Source organism: Myxocyprinus asiaticus, chromosome 27 (genome assembly GCF_019703515.2).
Source record: "Myxocyprinus asiaticus isolate MX2 ecotype Aquarium Trade chromosome 27, UBuf_Myxa_2, whole genome shotgun sequence".
Classification (NCBI taxonomy): domain Eukaryota; kingdom Metazoa; phylum Chordata; class Actinopteri; order Cypriniformes; family Catostomidae; genus Myxocyprinus; species Myxocyprinus asiaticus.
This window is the reverse complement of record NC_059370.1, coordinates 26,024,782-26,048,967: the sequence shown is the minus strand read 5'-3', so window position 1 is coordinate 26,048,967 and position 24,186 is coordinate 26,024,782. Positions and strand designations below refer to the sequence as shown.

The 24,186-nt window shown below is 38.7% G+C and overlaps 1 protein-coding gene across 4 annotated transcripts in view; it reads left to right on the top strand.

The window, feature by feature from the left end:
* LOC127418018 (transcription factor COE1-A) overlaps window positions 1-24,186 on the top strand; it is a 161,420-nt gene that overhangs the window by 3,999 nt on the left and 133,235 nt on the right. For all 4 annotated transcript variants that reach the window (XM_051658330.1, XM_051658329.1, XM_051658327.1 and 1 more), the window contains exons 5-6: window positions 8,144-8,217; window positions 13,644-13,712. In XM_051658330.1, coding sequence (XP_051514290.1) covers window positions 8,144-8,217; window positions 13,644-13,712 — 143 coding nt within the window. The remainder of the gene's footprint in view (window positions 1-8,143; window positions 8,218-13,643; window positions 13,713-24,186) is intronic.

Here is a 24,186-nt window from a genome sequence, read left to right as displayed (position 1 = left end):
GTTTTGTTAGGTAACTTAAAAATGTGCTTCATGTGGTACATCTAAATGAACTGTTTTTATTTATTTATTTATTATTAAAATATAATTTAATATGACTGAGTCAACCTGGCTTTTAGGTTATACCAATTTTTTAGTGGTTTGACCAGGTGAGCATCGACATGTGAATTTATTTATTTATTTATTTATTTTTTTTTTGTGAATCTCTTATGCTACACTAATAGATCTACTGTATTTGTAATGTGTTGTGGGAACAAATGTTAATTTGAAAGAGTTTCACACAGACATGTTTGTGGATAGTCATAGCTTGTTGCATTAAATGCGGGATTTGAACATTAATCATTGAAAACTCTGATATGAAAAAACTACACAGGGCAGTTAAAGAAACCTCTGAATTCCATGGGTGCTTTTCCCTTTCCTTTCCCCCTTTTCTCTTTTCTGCACTCTTCCCCTCACTTTCTCTATCATCTTATCTCATCTCTCTCTCTCTCTCTCTCTCTCTAAATGTTGTATTTTGAAGACAAGGAAGTGTATCCAAAAGTCTCTTACAGCTGAGAGTCAAGAAGCCATTGACAGTCAATATGATAATGTGTTTAATATTTATAAGTAAACCCTTTATTGGTTGTAAGATTAAAAAGGACAGAAAGAAGAGAGAAAAATAACAATATCTAGAATACATTGGTAAACATTAATACTGAGACATGAAAAATAACATAATTTGATTAATAACAAACATTTATTGCATTTCTCACTAGCTGTTTTTCTATTAGATGTTTTATATCACAGTGTCTGCACACATGTGAGTAGGTGTGAGTGTGTGCCCCCAGGCTGTGATAGCAGGGTGAAGTGTGTATGATATCAGGTAATTAGCAGGCGCGGTGCCGTGTCAGAGCTGTGACAGACTGTGTGAGTCTGTGAATGCTCTGAACACTTGTATCATGTGATTTACAAGCCTGCATGCTTACCCAATTTTGTGCTGCCTCATGTGTGTGGTGTATACTGTATGTGTGTGCTTGTTGAAAAGCTGTATATTTATATGTGTGTGTGTGTGTGTGTGTGCACGCATGTATATACTGTATATTAAATAGTTTATTTTTTTTAAACTCAATTAATTTTCAATTTGTCAATTAGTAGAATATCTGCTTTACTTTGTATATAGAGTGTAATGCTTTTATTTATAATAGACTACATATCTAAAGTATTTAGTCTTCTAAAAAATAATTAGCAATGTGAAATAAGTGGCAATTTAAGAAATATAATTCAAATGTAAATATGTCTATTTTTTTGGGAATGCTCTGAACACATGTGATTTACAAGCCAGCACACTTACCCTATTGTAATATTGTAAATAAATAATAACAAAACATAAAAAAACATATATATACCATCATTTATACAATACTATATATAATGTTTTTTTTTTTTCTAAAACTCGGTTGATTTTTTAATTTGTCAATTAGAAGAGTATCTGCTTGGCTTTGTATATAGAGTGCAATGCTTTTATATATAATAGAATAAATATCTAAAGTTTTCACTCTTTTTGTACTTTTTGTAATGACCAAAAGCAGGAATTCCATTCCCGAATTCCTTCTACAAATACTTGGACATTACAGTTGGCACGACAATCCATAGCATGTCTATGCTTGGACGAACTCTTTCTGTATTGTGTATTTTATTTAATTTATTTATTTATTTATTTTTGTATAATGGTTTATAATTTCTTTGCATGACTGTTTAAGTGCTACAAAGCTAGGTGCTGTTACTGATGCTGGTTTTTACCCTCACTTCGCTTAGCGGTTTGGCTGGCATGTAGCAAGACAGATTTATGTATGTGGGTGAAAGGCAGGAGCGTTGTGCTGAGGGAGAGAGACTGTTCTCTGACACCCCTGAGGTAAATACAGTGGCCAGGGGGACTGGCCCTGGCTCAGCCTTTCACTGAGTGTCTCAATAAAAAGGAGCCGTTTATCTCCCCAGGGTTGTCTCCTACATGCACATATATTTCTGACTGATTTACTGGCTATTTCTGTGGCAAATGGCCCTGCCATACCTGTTAATGATGCGGTGGTTCTGAATGAACGAGAGAGAGGGATTGTGTGTGTGCAGAGTCTGACAGCCAAGTCAACACGCTAGCATAATATACTGGTACTTTTTCCTTACAAAAAAGTACAGTGATGGTGTCAAATGGTAATACCATGGTACTTTGAAATATGCTTGGTACTGAATATTTACCATTTTCACATACTGTGGTATTACCATGGTAGTCCTTGATACTGTAGAGAATACAATAGTATTACCATGGTAAACATGGTAAAAACCATGGTAATTTTTGTATGTTATTGGGTACTAGTCAAGTTTCTAAGCAACAAATGATTATTTCACTATGTTTCCCAGAATCCTTTTATCAGATATACCATTTCCCACATTTACATACAATACCTCTTGTATTCGTGTCATGAAGACAAACTGGCACTGAGCCCTTTTTCTGGCACAGGGCCCCTCTTCTTGCTCTCTGCTCTTGTTGTAGTTTTGACTGCAGCGTGTTTTTCTCTTCCATTTCAGCGTGAAACACAGCTTAGGTTATGACAAAGTGTTAAATGCTTTTCAGAAAACCCGGTCCAAAACCACTCTGCGGTGAGCAGTCAGCCTACATATGCCGAGGAGTGCTCACAATGTGTTTAAGATTTCCCATTAAAGCCCCATAACTCTGTACAGAGAGGCTAAGAGCGCCCCTCCACTCAGCATGTGCTAGCTTTGGCAGCTTCAGGCGTGAGGTTTGATGAGCAGGTTTATAGAGCTGTTCAACACACACTTCTCTTTAGCACTTAGTAAGGCAGTGAAGTCCAGTCGCCTGACCACACAGTTAGCTACTGAGAGCTTCTGTACACACGTAAGCCTGTTATAGTAGAGATCAACCGATATTGCTTTCTGTATGACCGATACAATACTGATTATAAGTGTTCGATATCCAATATGCAAAACTGCTTTATAAGTATTGTTTTATTATTTAATTTTAATAACCAAATCATTCATTACTCACCTCTGAAGGTGAACAGCCTGCTGTACGAGACTACTGGCTGAGGTATACTTTGTTTTTTGGCGTGCCGTTCCATCTCGCATATGGTCGAGAGCTCAACCTTTCAAAGAATATTATTTTGATTACGAGCACATGCAGATACATTTGAAGCATGCACACTATGGCTATTTTGTGATACTCTTTAGTACAGTCAGTGGCAAGTGCATGTGCTGACAAAGTGCAAAGGCGCGGACTGTGTTGCTGACAAAATAACTGTGCGTGAGATATAATGGACACGTGAAATAAAAACTAAGTATACTTTGGCCTTGTGTGCATAATCAACAAGTAATTCATTTTATTGGCAATAGAGCTGTTAAGCCATAACATCAGTTTGTAGGCGAACCCAGAAGTCTAATTCATCATGGGTTTTCTGGATTTTCCTATGGGGTTTTGTAATTGGAGTTTTGGATTTAAGAGGAAAATTAAGTCTGTGGTAAACATTAATTGAAGATACTTGGATGTTTTGTTCTACAACATAAATTACATACAGTCATACCCAAAAAAAACATGAATTTTGAAGCTGCTGTTTTTTTAATTATTTTTTTTTTTTTTAAGTACGTATGTTTCTTCAATACGGCTTTAAAATTCACATTTGAGGTATGTGTAATTTATGTTGCAGAACAAAACGTCCAAGTAATGCTTACAACAGACTGTATTTTACTTTGAAATCCAAAACTGCCATTCTAAAAACCCATAGGAAAATCCTGAGGGAACCCATATCGAATTCTCGTCCGGGTTTGTGGACTAGAACCTGAACAGCTCTATATACACTTGTCCAAGGCTCTTCAATTAATTCATGTAACTTCAAATTTTAAAACTATCGAAAACTATGAATTTCCATTATTTGCCTTCCACTATGTGAGTTCATCTTTGTTTTGAGCTACGTTTAATTTAATCGGTAAACCCGATAAAAACCAATTCAGTGGAACCAATACGATTCAGTGGAAATATTGGTAAAAAATATCGGCCAAACTGATTATCGGTTTATCTCTATATTAAAGACAATCAAACCACCTGGAAGAGGGATGCAAGGATCAATATTGTTTCAAAATAATGAAATAAAAATAGATACTCATTATTTTAAGTGTCTGATAACCAATAACTAATTTAACCCATTTTATCAAACACTTGTCAGATTCACTTCACTTAATGTAACAATGTTATTTCCACAATTTGCTATCCACTACAATATGTGAACTCATCTTTGTTTTGGGCTATGTTTTACTTTATCTGTAAACCCACTAGAACTGATAATGATTAAGTGGAAATGTTTAAATATTCCTTAAAAATATAATTGAAAATAACCAATAATCTCTTAATTAGAGACAATCAAACCATCTGGGCGAGGACTGCAAGAATCAACATCGCTTCAAAATGAATAGTTTAGGTTAAACATAAAAAAAAATAAATAAAAAAAACAGATCTAAAACATACATATGAAAACTGATATATTCTAATATGCCAATGCCTCTCAAATGCTCTCTGTGCAAGCATTCAGAGCACACACACACATAATGAACCCATACATGCTCTCTCAGTTCGCCTGTGGGAACGATTTGAGCGGGGTGTAGAGGAGAGAGGCGAGGAGAGTTTGAGCAGGGTGTCAAGCTGACAGGCCGTATCTGTGATCAACACATGAGCTTGTGACAGATCTGATGAAGACTGTGCAGTAAAAGACTCTCTCTCACTCACTCTCTCTCTCTCTCTCTCTCTCTCTCTCTCTCTCTTTATCCGTCTATCTAACTGTTTCCCTCAACAGCTGAAACAGGGAACAAAAGCAAATCACACACACAGCCCTAATGCACGCACACACAGCGCTGACACACTAGTGTGATGGTAACAAAAAGGGAAATGTGTTTTCATGTATTTACAGTGCATTGTTTACATGCTTCAGATGTGGCTGTCAGTTCAAAGTACCACTGGCAGCTCTCAAATCAGATTTGAGGGGCAGTTTGTGCAATATAAAATATGCATTAAAAGTTGCATCAGGTCCTAATGAAAGCTTCACACATACACTTCAGCGTGCCGTGCCATGCATGTTTCATGGGTGCCGTGGCCCTCCTTAAGGAGAGCTTTGTTCAGAAAGTGCTGGGCTGGAACTGGCAGGTAACTCAGGCTGTAGCTTCGCCTGTTGCTGTGTGTATGTGTGTGTGTTTTCAGAGCTACTGTAAGCTTCATGCAGATTCTTACATAAGTTTGTGCAGGAAAGAGGGAGGTCTCGCCTGTTCACATCAGTGCCGCTCTCTCTGGATTGGTTGCTTGCATACTTATTTTTCCCATTAATTACGGGAAAGGGTGTGTTTCCCAAAAACACTCCCCAAAGTATACAACATGCAACAAAGTGACACAAATCTCCTATATTAGATATTTCCTGTAATCAGGAGCTGTTTGGAGACCTTGGTGATGTCAGATAGGACATGAATAGCCGCTCTGTGCCAGGCCACATAAAGGCTTAGTGCTACTCATTTGCAAATATTTAGGCACAAGCTTTGAGGCCCAAATGATCAAGTCTACTTATAAACAAGGATAATGTGTTTGTTTGCATATTTGTGGCAAAGAAAAAAAAATCATAAAAAATACTGTAGACCATAATCTTCATGCAAGGACTTCACTGTCTTCTTTAAAGCAACTTGGCAATTAAAATTGATGATATTGGACATGATAGGAAGTGACATCATGGGCTACAGAAAAGGCTGACCAATAACGTTTACTAGCATAAAGACAAAACACACACACACGCACACTCAAAAAAATAAATAAAAATAAACACACCAATGAGTTTTTCCAGTCACTTACACTGTTCAGTGCATAGAGTTATTCCGAGTCTGTTTGCAAGGGATTTTGTGTGATATATAGCCAGTCTGAAATGAATGTGTGGTGGTGCAGAGGACGTCTTTGGATGGCCTGAACTGCTCTCTTTGCCTCTCTTTTCCTCTTAGAACGCCTGTGGGTCGAGGCTCTAGGCTCAGACAGTGATGCATGCTTGCATGCTTTTAGAAGACCTTGACCATCATTTCCACAATGTGAAACCAAACAAATCAAAAAATGCCCCTGATCACCAATGTTCTCTAGCCACTGCTATGACATGACAATAAATAAAAAAAAAAAAAAAATTCACATTTGAATGAACTTTCTTCTGCCTAGTTTTTTGGCCATTGGGGGGAGTATGTGTTGCTTCACTTACAAAACTTGTTTTCAAACAAGTGTTTTTGTGTAATTGAAAAAAGATTGCACACTTGTGATGGAAACAATTTCTCATTAGAGCCGTCTTCTATTTTCTCTGTGTATTCAGTTGCCATGGGTGGCATATATATGTGTGTTCTCAGAACGAAAGTGAGTGATTCATGGCAAACATGTTTCTGTGTTTAAAAGTGTGTGTGTGGAACAGAGAGCAGCCTGTTAATAGGCTGCAGTGTGTGAATGTTTTGAGTAGAGTCACTGATTCACGGCTGTTGGGGACATCTTGTGTGGAGTTGGCGGATGGAAACAAAGCTGAGGTTTTTGGATGAAATGTTAGCCTGGCCAGATGGCTTGCTATGCTCCAATCTGGCAGCCCAACTGCTTGCCGCACACATAAACACACATGCTAATGCACAAATACATGTGTGAATGCATACACATGCACCGAGTCAGACACTCACAGATGCAGGCTTATGGCAGCTCACTCGCACACACAAACACATACCCCTCATCTTTCTGAGAGGGTTATTTCACACTAGCTGGAGTACGACACTTCTTTAGAGCAACCAATCATTAAACATTTTACCGCTTCCTCCTCCTTTATCTCTTTTTTTCTGTTTTCACCTCACAAACTGTTTTGTCTTTTAGTCATATGAGTGTTTTGCTGAACAATAATGTTTTGTGTTGCTATTATTAGCCAGATGCCTGTGAAGGGTGGGCACTCTGGCAAGGGTGGTCCTCTATGACATTATAAGACAGTAATCTGCATAGTGCAACACACACAGCACACATTTCTTTTGATTCACTATGTCTGCTTTTAATTAAAAAAGAACAATGAATGATAGAGCCGAATGTTGCCAATAGCATGCAATGCTAGTGCGTACAATGCTAATACATGCGTAACATGCAATGCTAGTGTGTACAATGCTAATACACGTGTAATTAGCTGGTGTCACAAACAGGATAACAAGTAGAGTTAAAATAATTTGCCAAATAAGTTGATTAGTGACAATGATGTAATAGATTGGATGTTAAAGGAATAGTTACCCAAAAATGCTAATTCTGTCATCATTTACTTGCCTGCATGTCGTTCCAAACCTGTGTGGCTTTTGTTTTTGCATGGAAAGTAGATGTTAGACAATATGTTCATGCTGCTATTTCTCATTCAATGAATATAGACAGTGACCAGTGGCTGTCAAGCTCCAAAAATGACAACCAGAAGTACTATCAAAAGTAGTCCATTCGACGCATACACTATATTCCAAGTCTTCATCCATATATTCAAACTTGCTGCTAAGACGTGTCGCACCAGGTTTGGCATCAGTGACAACAATAGCTATTGGTTCTTGTATGTCTCATAACCAAAATGAAATTCAGAGCGCTTAGTGAGGTGGTAAGGTATTGTTTTTCATTGCAGCAGGTAAGTGGGCATTAAATGACCCACTTTGAGCCTAAGTGGGCTTGAGACAGACCACCTTGCCTATAGTGGCTCTGTACAAGACTTTCCAGGGTGCACTGGGCAGTTGTGATGGATTGATTGACTGAAATGAAAGGATGTCTATGAAATTCAAAGCAAAGTGTGTACTAGGAGCAACTGATCAGTGTGCTGAGACAATGATGCTGAAACTGACCTGATCACATTAATCATATATGAGTGGCTGCAGTGTGCGAGTGAGAGAGACTGCGGATATGTGGATTGTGGATGTTTTTTGTTTCATTAAAATTATGTAACCAGACATCAAACTCTTCTCATTGTAACATTTAGATGCTCTGAGAATTAGTCATGGAAATTCATAGATGCTCAATATTAAGCAAAAACATTTACACCACAAGGAGACAATGTTGTATGTCAATTTCCTCTAAGCACGTTTTCTACCTTCTCTTGTCCATCAGGCAATTATCTACGAAGGTCAAGACAAAAACCCAGAGATGTGCCGGGTTCTGCTGACACACGAGATCATGTGCAGGTAAGACACACACACACCAATACACCCAAAGAACACTCCCGACATGCTCCCTCCTTCAGTTTTACACAATCAAGCTCTTGAACCTGGGTGCCTACCATGCTCTGCCTGCTGACTGTGAGGGCTTTACTTTGGCTGGGTTCTGGTCTTGGCAAGACTGCAGGCTTCTGGATCCAGCGTTGGTCTGACAGGGCTGAGCTTTCTGCCTAGCTGCCCGTGGCTTTTCTCTCAAACACACAGCTGTAGGACTCGAACTGAAAGCCCTGTTGTAACATTAGAACTACACGGGAGGATAAATTCACATTATTTAAAAAAAACTGCTGAAAGGTCACATCATTATTATTTAATTCATCATACGTGTCTGTCTAAAATAGAATACACTGTTTACTTCTGTTTAGAAGAGATGCAGTATGTTTACATGAAGACAGCATCAGAGCTCAAGTTTAGACCTACGATGCACTATTACACAAGACACTCCCAGATAATTTTTCACAGGCCCAAACGGGATCCTGATAAAGTTACGGCAGCCTGTTTCCTAACAGAGATAGAACTGTTCCTTTCGAATTCAAAGCTCAGCTTTGTCTAAGAAGATGCCAGGCAACATTTCTAATTGTGGTGGCTGATGTTTTGATGTTACAGTGATTGGTGGTTCTTATTATATTTCCCTTCAAAACAAACAAACAAACACACACACACACACACACACACACACACACACACACACACACACACACACACACACACACACACACTCACTCACTCACACTCACACACACATAACAAGCATACAAATACACTCATGGGAAAGTACATTTTGAAGTCACCTCTTAGATGTAGCATATGAAATGGAGAGTCAAGAGATAAGAAATGTAGTTATGCACCTTAATGCAGGCAACTGTATGTTCAGAGCAGCCCTAGTCTTTCTCTCTCACTGAACTGCTATCCAGGTCATCCACTTCATGCTCCACAGAAAAAGGTGAGAGAGAAAGCCATGCACCTTTAATTAAAATCAAAAGATAAATTCCTTGCACTTAAAACTGGGTTGTGGAGATGGGCCCTCATCTATTTTTGGTTGAAGTGGAGAGCATCTGAACAGTTTTCTACTAAAAATATCCCACTCATGCTTGGTTAATTAGGACAAGGAAAAACTCATTACTCAATAAGAATCCTCTTGTTATTCCACGGCTAATGAATGCAGCTTGCTTTAAGTTTTGACTATTAAATATGTCCAGGCAAGCCAAGGCTCCCCCCCCCCCCCCCCCTTTTTCTTTCAATCTTTTGCTCTCCCTCACTACCTTTCTCACGCACACACTCACAAATGCTCAACCTTCTGTTATCTCTCTTCTGTTATCTCAATATAGACTCCCTGATTTAAAGATTGGTATTGACACAAACACTTAGTCCCATGCGTGTTTACAAAGACTCAATATATAAGCTTTGATCTGTCACTCCAGGATTACACAGATCACATCTGAAGTACATATCTGTATTGGAGTAGGAAGGGACTGTTAAGTGTATTGCAAAGGCTCTCAAATGTATTTACTTGGTTGCAAACCAAAAGGTTTCCAGAAGCAGCCAAAAAGGAAATGAGTATATTTCAAATGAGTAAACAACCCATTTTCATCTCAGTCTTCCTCGTTCTCCCCTTCTTCATCTATGAGGTGTTTTGATGCTGAGCCTGTGCTGAGAGAGAGGCACAATTACCAGTCTGCAATTAGACTGCTCTCCATTAATCAGGCCTGTTAATTGCTGTACGCCTTGCCATTAGCCATATGGTGCCGCATGGGCCTGCGAGCATGAGACAGAGACACATTTTCCCAAACAACTCGCCTTACAGGCAAGGCTAGAAACAATCACTCAAAAGCAACTCTGGGCTCTTGATGATTGAGTTCCACATCCTCATACACATGGATTGATGAGGTTTGGTTTGGTTTGTGTGGCATTCATGAAACATCACAAACTTGGCCAGATTATTAAAGGCTACTGGGTGGTCAAAGTTACAGAAATGATCCTTTGTTTGGTTTTTGGGGGCTATTTAAGAACAGGCCAAGGGCATTGCCTGTAAAGGACCTGAGGGCAGTTTAGCCTTAATGGCATCTGTGAGGGCCACATCCTGGTAATTACGTACAGCAATTTGGATGTAATTTCTTCAAATGCTGCGGCAGGAGGAAATGCTTGAGATTAAAGATTACAGTTCCCCTGCTGGTCCGCTGGGATGGGCAAAAATTCCCTAAACAAAGCCAGAGCATGCATGTAATAATTAACATATTGGTGATGGGGGGCTTGGTGGTTCATAGGGGGTTGTTTTGTGGTTTCCCATGGGTGTTGGCTGATGATTGTGTTATTGTAGTGTCACATCAATTTGTACCCACCCCTGTATCCCAGAATGCTTTGCTCCTGTGATCCACTGGGGCTCCTGTGTGACCCACTTCTGAGAGAACATTATTAAAGACTTGACTGCTCTCAGAGGAGAGGGAGAGGGAGAGAGAGAGAATGAGAGAACGAGAGCAGAGAGAGGGAGAAGAAGGTAAAAAGAGGGAAAAGAGACAGCAAGGATGAGTAAAGTGAGACTTCCTAAAACAGGAGCCATATTTGAGTCTTAGAAACCACACTGACTAAACTGTGATATGTGGTTAACATCCCCTGCATCCTCATCCCATTGGGGTAAATTGTCCACTTGGACACGTTAATGCACATCCATTTGAGCTGGAGCAAGGATGCTTAGACAACCAGTGTGTGTGAATGAGGGAGAAGTTCAGGAGGCCAGGTTGGGTCAAGCGTGATCCATGTTATCAAGCTCATCAGGTCTAAAGGAGCCCACTCACACACAGATCTGTACTGCACCTATCACATGTCACCTCAAGTCCTACTTTCTCTCTCAGTCAAGCTCCTCTACCATCTGTGCTGGGAAACCTGAATCCACCGCCCCACCTGCTGTTTACCGCTAGCCTCCATCCACTGAAGACACCATGTATACACCACCTCTCTATTCCTCCTATCTTTCTTCACTTGCTCATGCTCTAAAACCATCTTGCTTTAAACTCTCTCCCTTGATTTCACAACAATAAACCATGTGCAATAATAGTAAAAAAAAAAAAAAAAAAAATGAGACTCCTTTAAGAGTCAATTGTTTCTCCTAAACACCAATAATGCTAAATGAGGAGTGAACGGAAACTTTTTGCCTAATCCTCCAGGCTCTCAGATACCCTAGTAATCTCACACATGTGTCTTCTAGAGTTTCAGAAGAGATCTTAACAATGAGTGTTTGTGGGGCTGGGTAGCTCAGTGGTATAGACGCTGGCTACCACCCCTGGAGTTCGCTAGTTCGAACCCCAGGGTGTGCTGAGTGATTCCAGCCGGGTCTCTTAAGCAACCAAAATGGTCCAGTTGCTAGGGAGGGTAGAGTCACATGGGGTAACCTCCTCGTGATCACTATAATGTGGTTCGCTCTCAGTGGGTTGTGCGTGGATGCCGCGGTGACGCACTCAACAAGCCACATGATAAGATGCGCAGGTTGACGGTCTCAGACCTGGAGGCAGCTGTGATTCGTCCTCCGCCACCCGGATTGAGGCGAGTCACTACGCCACCACGAGGACTTAGAGCACATTGGGAATTGGGCATTCCAAATTGGGAGGAAAAGGGGAGAAAATCACACCATTTGAACACCTTAAACAGTGTTTCTTAATCAGGGTAAGGTCATAAACGGTTTAGGGAAAAAGTGATACATAGATTTTTACCCATTACCCCGATTTCATGTTGCATGTAAACACCTTTACTGGCATTCTAATCGGCATATACGAAATGAGCAAGTGATTGTGTGCAAGCCTGTTTATATTTTAAAGTCAAAAGCAGAGAATTATCAGATTTTTTCAAGTCTCATGTGAACAGTTATCTTCTGAATAAAGGATTTTTAATTTGTGAATATTCATTTTGAATAAGCAGATTTTTGGTACACTGTAAAAAATGAAATTGCATTGTATCTAGCTTATGGGGTTTTTGAGTCACAGATACAATGAAATTAGAATTACTTTGCATCTACATAAATACACAGACCAACAATATTCCCCCAAATGTTGTCCCAACTAACCTAAAAGCGTTTTTGGAATGAGCAATTTCATATTGAACAATTTTGCTGATTGCGAGTTCCCAAAATGCATTGTAACATTAACAAATTATGCGGTTAGTGTTATAGGCTTATTTTGTGCTGTTTGATGACTTTATTTTTGGTGTTACTGTTGTTTTTGTTGCAAGTGTTAGTCAGTTGTTATGTGGTGATGTAAGGAGCTAGTCTTTTAACTTAATGCAGTTTGTTGATTGTCACCGTTATTGAGATTTGTGTGTTAAGGGGTTGAGGTTTATTGTGTGTCTGTGTCAAGCCAATGTGCACACTGCCATGCCTTGCAAGACATACCTCTTTTCAGAGGCAAAGATTGCAGTTACCTTCACGTAAAAGTTATTGAAATGGTGACAAATTGAAAGTTCTTATACTGAGAATTGATAATTGGCTGAACAAGAAATTAGTAGTTCTCTCAACAAGAATTTTAGCATTTAGTGAACAAACAAATTCACATTGACTAAACAAAGCAATTTTACCGAAGACAATTATTTAGACAGTTGTTGAGAAAAGTCAAAAAGCAGCCTGTTGCCATGATATTTTGAATTTTCAACTCTTTAAATGTGTAGATTTTAGTGTAGATTTTAGCTTATTGATGTCCATGTAAACACACTCACTCTCAACAATGCTTGGCCAAGATACTACATTCAAAAGTCTCAATATGAAGTTAAACAGTTCTAATTAAATTCTCCTCAAACCAAATGATCTGTGCTATGCTGTCCAAATGTATTTTATAGCTCTTTAACTTTTATTCTAATAATTGTCTAATTTTTGTCTATTTTTCAAAAGGAATTTTAGGATAGATTAACGTTCATACTCCATTAAGCAAACACATTTTACTCTGGGAACACATCTGCAACCCTTGAAACTAATATTTTCCCTTCTTTCAAACATTGAATGTTTCCAGTATGCATGCTAAAATGGTTTCCCCCTTAACTCTTATCTTTCACCTCTCCACTTTTATCTTTTCCTTTCTTACTCTCTACCCTTTCTTCCTTCTCCATCACTCGATAACTCTGCCCTGTTATCAGCTGCACTTCAAATCCTTCAGTAACCGCCCCTGAGCTAGGCAGTCTGTTAACAGTGATTACTAAAACACAGGCTGAGAGGCAGCATATTGTCTACTGTGTGTACATCAGGAGTGAATGTCTGCCTTGGAGGAGTGAAAGAGATAATGTTTTATAATTACTACAGTACCTTTCCCTTCTCCACTGTGTTTAAGTTCAGTGTTGAAATATGTGCAGTAACACCCAGGTTAACCGCTCTCTTCCTCTCTTTCTGTCCCTCCTCACCTTCTCCCCTCCATCTCTATTAGTCGCTGCTGTGACAAGAAAAGTTGTGGCAACCGTAATGAGACACCCTCTGACCCAGTCATCATCGACAGGTAAGAGCTGGATATTGGATGTTTGTATGTGTGTGTTTCACCATATCAACTGATCATCGCATGCCTTGTCAGACAGGAAATCCACTTGAAGTGTTGACAGTGGCGTTGTTGAAATTGAGTTAGTTGTGACGTATTATATAGACAAGACCATAGAAGCTGAGTGTCTATGATGAAGTGTTATGATAACTAAAGTGAGACTGTACTAAATGAATTCAGATCTTTTAAATGAATTAAATCTCTTCAGTGCCAAACTGGGTTTTTGTCCTTACCGCAACAAAAGGCAGGACATTTAGCTAATTCTTTGCTTTATATTTCCCACCGTGAAATCTCATTGGTCCAAAATCCTGTTCAACATGCAGTAGCTGTATAAATTAAACGTCAAATATGTTCTAAATGGCTATGCTCATTGTGGACAGGCAAATTGCTTGTCACTGAAAACTTGTCGCATTGCATCTGGTTAGGACACAGTGTTAGGATAAAACGTTGCAAATCAAAGGCAGCAGTTCATAGAATCGACCTTTTGTAGAGAAAAAAAAAAAAAAACAATAACTTGACAACAAGAATCTTCTTGGGTCTTGAAGCTATTTGTTTGCAAAGCAGTAACTGTTTAGTGGCTGGGCTAGGCTGTTTTGAGGCCCTGTCGGGGTCGTTGAGAATGTAATGTGTAATGCTGTGGGTGTATGTATGAATAATAAGCAACAAAGATGTATAAGACTGCTGGAGACAGTACTGTGTTCAGTGTAGCATGTCTCCTACCTTCTCTGTTTAAAGATCATACAACCATGTCAAACTATCACTGAAGGCGAGACAATTTCATTTTAACTTCATTTGAGTTTATCAAAATTGTATGCTCAAGAAAGCACACATTTCTGCAGATTAAAGTGTTAAATAAGTGTTGATAATTTGTGTTTAATTGTTAAAGGTGTGTTCTCATCTGTGAGCGTGCTTGTGTGTGTTAATGAATCAATGACCCGTGTTATCAGATGAACACAGCTGTAAGTTTGCCACGGTTTTGCCTGCAATAGTGTTGTAGGATTGCGTGTGTGTGTATGTGTGTGTGTGTGTGTGTGTGTGTGTGTGTGTGTGTGTGTGTGTTAGAGAGACAGAGGGTTCTACCTGGCTGCTGTGTCTATGTGGCCAGCCCATTTCTGCTCCACTGGGCTAGAACGGCTCTCAAAGACAGCTGCAGCCCCACAACGCCACGTGGCCTCACCTCCACCCAGCACACACACAGAAACACACATGCACACACTCACTCACATACAAACAGACTGTCTATCAATGCCCGTTGACACACTTTTTTCCTTCTTCTCTATAAAGTTGGTCTAAAATACATCCTCCAGTCCTGTTGTAGCTTATGTTTGGGAATGTGAGTTGTGTTTGGGAATGGAGGTCTGGTCATAGTCAGCAGCTGTGCTCTAAGTCACCGCAGACCCCTCCAGGCTCAGGTGTGAGGGCATCTTTGATTGACGGCAAATAAAAAAGGAATTAGTTGCCTCTTCATCACGTGGCTCTCCAGGATTGGAAAAATAGGTCATTTGAAAAGAGAGTGGGGGGAAAAAAATATAAGAGTTTACTGGAACTCGTATTTTGGACCAATATTTTCTTGGCTGCATTGATATTCCGGGGTTCCCAACAAACAAGGCGCAAGATGGAACAGAATCAATTACAGCAACCACAGATGCTCGCGCTCCCAAATTCATCAAAAATATGATTTCGAGCATCTTCCTTCCCTTGAAGTTATTTAGCTGAATAAATAAGAGCTCATTAGTGTGGTCTTGTTTCAAAGAGCTGATTAGGTTTTACAGCAGTAATTAGCAAGGCTAGCGCTAATTCCTCTGGAAGAGTAATGAAAGTGATTTCCTAATTAGCTTCCTCTCATAAGACGGCACAACAGGCCACTTTAGCAAATCTAGAGGAATGTCATGGAAATAAAGTCAACTAACAATGCCTTATTAGATTGTTAAAAGAACAGGTCTTACTTGGTGCTGTTGCGCTAGCTCTGCGCTAGACGAATGCTAGCAGGGCTGCTGGCCCACTGTTTGAGTTCTCAGAATAAATTAGACTTAAATTACTTATTGGGAAGGTTTTGAAAATATTATTGGGGTAAATTGAATTAGCCAAATGAAATAAAAACTGGTCTACTGTCTTCCTAGCTTTCTTTTTAGAGGGTGTGTTTAGTTTATGTTGGATGGCAGTATAATCTAATTTTATGATGTGTGTGTGTCGTGATTGACTCCCTGTCTCCACCATTCTTCTCCTCTTTTACCTTCCAAGCTCTGTTAATGACTCAGTAAGATTATTTCAAATTCTTTAATCTTCTCTATTTGACACAGACACAAAAGGCCACTGACATCTAATAGCAGCCCTTCAGCTCTCCTTTTGACTGCCTACTGTTTCATCTCTTTCAGATCCCTTAGAATCTCACTCTCTCTGTCTCTTATTCTCTCTCTCTATTTCTTTCTCTCTTATCATTGTGTGTGTTAGGAGTAATTGAAGCTCAATAAGCTGTACAGTAATGTGCAAAGGTGTCGTTCTATCTCCCTGGGAACATTGTGGTTGATGCCTTTGTCACCATGAATACTCTTAAACACTGATAGTGATTTAGGAGTGCAGAGAGTTCAGAGTTCCCGTGGTAACCGTGAGAGTTCTGTGGCTTTGAGGCCTGACCCCGCTGGAAGGCTTTATTTGTGACATAATCTTCAACATCTTGATATCCACTTCATGGAGAAATAACACAGGCAACAGTCAGAATGGATGGAAAAGGCCAGAAAACTGTGTTGAAGTGCCCTTTTTCTGGATGTTTAATGGAGGGCTTTGGCTCCAGATATGATACTGCTGGCCAGATTTGACCTTCTAGAAGAAGACTTCTGCTCTAGATAAAAGTAGAAGAGGAAGTAATGTGTTTCACAGAGTGCTTTCACAGAACTGTTTTTCCTCTGTTCTATTGCTGTCAATGGCAGAATGATTAATTCACATTTGCAGTTTCAAGACATTGTAATGTTTACATTATGCTTTTCACAGATGCTTATATCCACTGCAACTTACAGTCCATTCAGGGTATACATTTTATCAATATGTGTTTTCCCTGGGAATCAAACCCATGACCTTGGTTGAAACCTATGACCCATCACCATGCTTTATCAATGCAGAAACATTTTTGTGCATTTGTTGTTCTGAAAAAAGAAAAGAAAAAACATTTCTCATGCTTCTGATTTTATACATTCCTAGAGAAAAAAAGAAAAGAAAAAAAAGTCTCTTTAATACAGTATCTCAATTATGTTGTATTTCTCCTAATCCCCAATGAAACTGATTGGAGACATAATTCTTAAAGGATTATTCTGGGTTCAATACAAGTTAAGCTCAATCGACAGAATTTGTGTTGATTACCACAAAATATAATTTCGACTTGTCCCTCGTTTTCTTTAAAAATCGAGGTTACAGTGAGGCACTTACAATGGAAGCGAATGGGGACAAATTTGGAAGGATTAAAGGCAGAAATGTGAAACTTATAATTTTATTATTATAATTTAATTCTTCTGTCAAAGCTCACGTATTATTTGAGCTTTAAATTTGTTTAAATTGTAATTATTACAGTCATTTTAGGGTTTTAGGGTTTGTTGACATTACATCGTCATGGCAATTTTTTTTTTAAAGAAAAGGAGGGACAATTCAAAATAAATTTTTGTGGTAATCAACATTATGCCACAAATGCTATCGATTGAGCTTAACTTGTAGTGAACCTGGAACATTCCTTTAAGTCATCTTAAACATCTCTCATCAAACTATTAATTATCTGAGCTATGCTATTCACATTCATTTTATTACTGTAAGCCTGGGGTTCTCAATGGGGGCGGTACTGCCCCTCAGGGGGCGTTCATAGGATGCCAGGGGTTGCTGAGAGCAAATTAGTCGAGAGGGGGCATTAGGTTACAAATGGGGGCCGTTTATCAGTCATAATAATCAAATCTATCGTCAAGTTCCTCTATGCATTAAAACATTTATCTAGACTTGGAGTATATCAGTTGGTTCTCAATTATATGGGTTGGTGCACATTTGTACTATACTTCATATGATTTTGAAGTCTAACAATGCATCTGAAGTATCTGGTTTAGCAGCGTCAAATACATAGGTGGAGGCACAACCTCGGCTAATGCACCTGTATGGCCCTGTAGATAGATACAGCTCAATGGACAGAGCAGCGGAAACGCAAAGCTCTTAAAGCTTGAGCTCTAAAACTCGCAGCTTTGCGAGAATTAGTAAGAAGCAAGGCGTGAGAAGCGGAAACCATTTGACTTCGGCACAGAATTCTACATCACCACCCTTGAATTTACTATAGTAACACTAACTATACTTTAGGCAGAAATAGATTGATAATAAATATTATCATATCACTACTTCAGCTCTATTAAATTTGTCATAGGCTACATTAGGGGAGTGAGGGAATATAATTAATTTTTGTTACAACTTATACATATTTATATTTTGTATATATTGTTTTTAAATGTGTTTAGAGTATGTCTACTGTTTATAATTACAAAAATACCATATTTTATTTTTTATAGAAATCATGTTACATCTAATCATGGTAGTGAAGAAGATCCTTGTTACAAATACCACTGTTAAAACTATAAAAATAAATAATTAATGAATAAATTATAATTTTCAAAAGGGCAAATGTAAAATATATTAAAAATATCACGTTTATTATTAGTTTCTGTATTTGCATTTTCATTTTTATAGGCCCCAGATATAGCCCTCCATCTGCTTGAATTCAAGAAATGCAAGGTTTGGTCTTACATTCATGACGCACCTGCTGAAAACTTTAAAATTATGCAATGCATCGAAGTTGAATTGAGCAAATTAAGCAAATAACACGAGTTTTGTGTTTTATGTTTTTTTTTTTTTTGGTAAAACAAAGTCTTCGCTTTCAAACTATGCCACATAATTTGGAGGGCTGGGGTAAGGGAATGAAATGGGGGGTGTTCATCAAAAAAAGGTTGAGTACCACTGCTGTAAGCCAACAATAGTCTCATTTGTTTCTATTTGTATTTCTTCTAAGGAATTTTGCAATAGCAACTACAGAGCAATAACATTGTCCTCAGAGTTTCATAAGAAAATGAGACCTTGATTGGACAGCTGGGAAAGAGACGACTGACAGAGAGTAGCGTTGTATTTCTGCAGTATGTTTGCATTAGTGGATAAGCGGGCTCTATTTCACAGAGCTGTACTCTGAATCAGTGACCAGAGAGTGATCCTAACAGGCTGGGGCTTCCATTGTTAACATAATCCTGTTCGGTCTGTAGCCCTATTGTGTGGCAATTAAAGACTGAGAGACTGTGGAGAGCTCAGTGTGCGCTTATCTGAGTGTGTGTGCAATGGAAAACACAGTTATAAAGTGAAAGAAGGCATCTGTGATAAACATGTTTAAACATTTGGTTTAAATTCTCTGCGTTTGAGAATTATTCTCTTTGAAAATTAGCAGGAAGTGTGAGGAAACTGTGTATCGGGATTAAAAAAGTGTTGTGTGTGTGTGTGACTTCTGGCTGGGCTGTGACAGCTGCTGAAAGGTGATGTGCTCCTGTGCTGTGACAAAGTCTCTTCCTGAAGAGTGTGTGTATGTGTGTGTGTGTGTGTGTGCGTGTGTGTGTGCGCGTGCATGCATTTGTGAGTCTCTGTGTATAGATGTATATGTGTGGCCTACTTAAGCCCAAACGGTACAGGAATAATAAAAGGGCAAGCTGTGCTGTTCCGAGTTAATACAGGGTTAAATATATGCAGCTCACTGTCAACAATCCCATCATCCACCTGGATGATTCCCAAAGAAGAGCATGCACTTCTCTCCACTCGCCCGTGCCTGTGTGTGTGTGTGGCCTTGTGAGTGTGTGTTGTTCTTTCCTCCCCTTTCCTGACAACTTAACCATACTGTCTTTCTTTCCATACAGCTCCAATTATACTGAGTACCCACTTTCCTTCTTTCTTGCGCTCTCACATACACAACTGCACATACAGATACACAGATGCACATACTGCAGGCATCTAAATGCAGGCTCCCCATTGCCTTTCTATTGATTAAGTTCATTATAATTACTATGGGTGATTGGACTCTCCAATTCTCATTACCACAATGCATACAGATCTTACTTTTACCATTCCCATTGTTTTCAATTATTAGTTTACACTATTTTAATACAATTATTTTTTTTAAACTAAAATCAGCAAAAATGAAAGCCAGTAGTAAGGGAGTACGACAATGGTGTAGATATACTTCATAACTGAAATAATATATAATTTATTTTTTCACGATGCAGTTATGAGAATATTATACATCTTTTTTCGCATTGTGGTAATGAAAATTGGAGGGTTAAAATGTGTATAACTGTCATGAAAATAATGTCACAATGTAATGGTCCTAAAATGGCCCTATTAAATATTATTTCTAATTAGTTTCCTTTGATTTTGGAGGGAAATATGACCTGGACAGTTAGGTTTTACGTAAATCACCCCTATAGACTAAACCTACCTCAAACTCTAAAATAAAACTGATATTTTAAGAAAATAATTTTTTCAAAACTATTTATAGACCCCTAATTTTTTTATTTATTTTTTTTATTTTTTTATTTAGCTGACAATTTTGTCCGAAAAGGTATATAATTACTGTAGACTAATCCTAACTTTAAAACACAACTTTGCCATTTTTAAAATGTATATATTTATATATTTTCCTTTTGTAGGTGTCCCTAAAAGCTGTTTGTTTTCAGATTTAGTTAACCTATACAGACATTTTTACCAATATGCCTTTGGCCCCAAAAGTATAGCCTTGTCAGAAACACACACACTCATTCACACTTCTCTACTTAGTACTCTCCTGTGTCTCTGGGTTGTCCAGCTCGTTGTTCACACACAGGGCACAAGTCTGTGGTCTCTGTGAAGGCTGTTTGCCCCTTCAGGCTAGTGCTTGAGAGCCTGGCAGACATAGTTCACTTTCCTCTGCTCTCATAGATAAGAGCCACAGATCAGCCAGATCACTGATCCACTTCACATGCTTTAGACAGAGATCTGACCCTCAGAATGACAAATTAGTCACACAATGCTGTATGACAAGAAAGAGTGTGTATGAATAACAACCAAATTGTCTCATTTTCTCACACGACTGGTGACACAGATTAGGCAATGTTGATTCAAGAAGCGTGTGTGTGTGGCTGAGCAAACGTGTGTTCGCGTGTGTTCATATGGAGGGTATTGTTGATGTATGCCATTTCCTTGTGAGTGTGTGTGTGTGTTGACTGAGGAATGTCAGACAGGAAGTGCTCCTCCCGGGGAAGGTGATGTCATTGCAACACCAGGCCAGCTTCCTGTCCAGTTCTGCAGCAACAGATACACTCTTCTCTATCCTATCTCCTTTCCCAATCACTCACTTTTGTTTTTAGTTAAACTTGTGTTTAACTCGTGTTATGTTTTTCGCATTTTAAGAGCATGCTGGAAAAACATCCACTCTCTGCCTCTCTTTGTTGGATGCTCTTACGTGGTGACATCGGAGGACTACAGTAATCCAATTAGTTCTTGTCAACAGACAGACACACACACACACACACACACACACACACACACACACCGGTACTTGAACAAGTGATAACCCACAGCCATGGACTAAGGTTTTTCATAATTAACTTTAAAGACTACATGTGGATGACATACAATGGGGTTAAAAAAAGTGCAGGAAAATTTTACAGATCACAATTAAAATCTGTGATTTAAATATAATATAATATATACAATGCTGTGGAAAAAAATATATATATTTTTTTAAAATAAATAAATACCTGATTTCTTCTATTTTTGTGTATTTTTCATATTAAATTGTTTTAGATCTTCAAACGAGATATAACATAAAACAATGGCAACCCGAGTAAACAAAATACAGTTTTCGTTTTTTTTTTTTTTTATTGAAGCAAAAATGTTATCCAGCACCTTCATCACCCATGTGAAAGTCTAACTGCCCCCTTAAACGTAATAGCTGGTTGTGCCACTTTAGCAGCAAAAACTGCAACCAAACGCTTCCGATAACTGGAGATCAGTCTTTCACTACACTGTGGTGGAATTTTGGCCCTCTCTTCTTTGCAGAACTGCTTTAGTTCAGCCATATTGGAGGGTTTTTGAGCATGAACTGTCCGTTTAAGGTCCTGCCACAGAATCTCAATCGGGTTAAAGTCAGGACTTTGGCTAGGCCACTCCAAAACTTTAATTCTTCTTCTTTTGAGCCACTCAGAGGTGGACTTACTCCTGTGCTTTGGATCATTGTCTTGCTGCATAATCCAGTTGCGCCTGAGCTTCAACTCACGGATTGATGACAAGATGTTCTCCTTTAGGATTTTGTGGTAGAGAGCAGAATTCATATTTCCCTCAATTTTTGCAATTCGCCGTGGCCCTGAAGCAGCAAAGCATCCCCACACCATCACACTACTGCCACCATACTTAACCGTAGGAATTATGTTCTTTTTGTGGAATTCTGTGTTTGATTTACACCAGATGTAACGGGAACCCTGTCTTTCAAACAGTTCCACTTTCGACTCATCAGTCCACACAACATTCTCCCAAAAGGTTTGAGGATCATCAAGGTGTGTTTTGGCAAAATTCAGATGAGCCTTAATGTTCTTCTGGGTTAGCTGTGGTTTTCGACTCGCTACTCTTCCATGGATGGTATTTTTGCCCAGTGTCTTTCTGATAGTGGAGTCATGAACAGTGACTTTCACTGATGTGAGAGAGGCCTGCAGTTCCTTGGATGTTGTCCTTGGCTTTTTTGTGACTTCCTGGATGAGTCATTGCTGTGCTCTTGGAGGAATTTTGGAAGGTCGGCCACTTCTGGGAAGGTTCACTATTGTGCCAAGTTTTCTCCATTTGGAGATAATGGCTCTCACTGTGGTTCTTTGGAGTCCCAGAACCTTTGAAATAGCTTTATAACCCTTCCCAGACTGATGTATTTCAATCACCTTTTTCCTCATCGTTTCTGGAATTTCTTTTGTCCTTGGCATAGTGTGCTACTAAGTGAGACTTTTTAGCCAACTTCATGCTGCTGGAAAAGTTCTGTTTAGGTGTTGATTTGATTGAACAGGGCTGGCAGTAATCAGGCCTGGGTGTGTCTAGTCCAGCTGAACCCCATTATGAATGCAGTTTCATAGATTTGGGGATTTAATGACTAAGGGAAAATACTTTTTCACACAGGCCCAGTTGGTATTGGATAACTTTTTTGCTTCAATAAATAACATTATCATTTAAAAAATGTATTTTGTGTTTACTCAGATTGCCTTTGTTTTATGTTAGATTTTGTTTTAATTTTTAAAACAATTTAGTATGAGATATACACAAAAACAGAAGAAATCAGGATGGGGGCAAATACTTTTCCACAGCACTGAATATATATATATATATATATATATATATATATATATATATATATATATATATATATTTACATTTAAACCTGGAAATAAAAATATTTGTTTTAGGATTATGTAAACTTTAAATAAAACATTTTAAAGATGTGAAAATTAAGGATTGCAAAATGAAGAAGAAATATTTAAAATGTTGCACTATTTCGGGGTCACTAACCAGATGTAGGCAAATTTGTGACATTGACAATGTTAACTCCTTTGTACAAAAGGTTTTCTGGCTTCCATCAAAGCACACAAGATGTTATTTGGAATATTCTCAAAGCATGCTACTGTAGGATAACATGGATCATCAGGTTTTTTACAAACCTGTGGAGTTCATGCCAGCTTGAGTGCATGATATCATTAAAGCAAAAGGGCGACATGGCAAATTGTAAGAAACATTTCCAATCAAATTGCAGCTGACAGTATAATTTGTAATAATCTTTTGCATTAAATATGAAAAATGCAAAATAGACTTTTGGGCTCCACTCTGTCTCTAGGTGTCCAAAGCAGCTCACTCTAGCTCACTGGATACAAAGATTGCAATCAGCCATTGTTATTCTTAATTCTGCCTTTGTTTCTCCTGTCCATATTGCAAGGCCAATCAAGATTTCATAGATCCATATTTAGCATTGTGTAGTGCTCAGTAGGTGTGTGTGTGTATTTGCGTGCTCGCTGCAAAGAGGGAACCCCTGTGTCTGAAGTCCATTGTTGTGGTTTGTTGTGTTTGGGATGCACTTCCTGTGGTGAGAGGTCAGCAGCGCGCAACCTCGGCTGGCTACTGAATAATTCATGCCATTGACTTTGTGTCAACTTTCACAGGCGTGCCCAGGGATGTTTTATTCATTTATCTCATTTAGAGGCCCTGCCTGCACCTGTTCCACCATTAAGCATCCCTCTCATTTGCATTAGATGATAATTTAGTTTACTGGCAGGCCCGGATTCCCCTCCTTTTGTTATATTTTCTTAGAAACAAATATTACATTTGGGAAGGTACACAGATTTTTACATGTAGCATGAATGTCTGCATGCAAATTAGTATT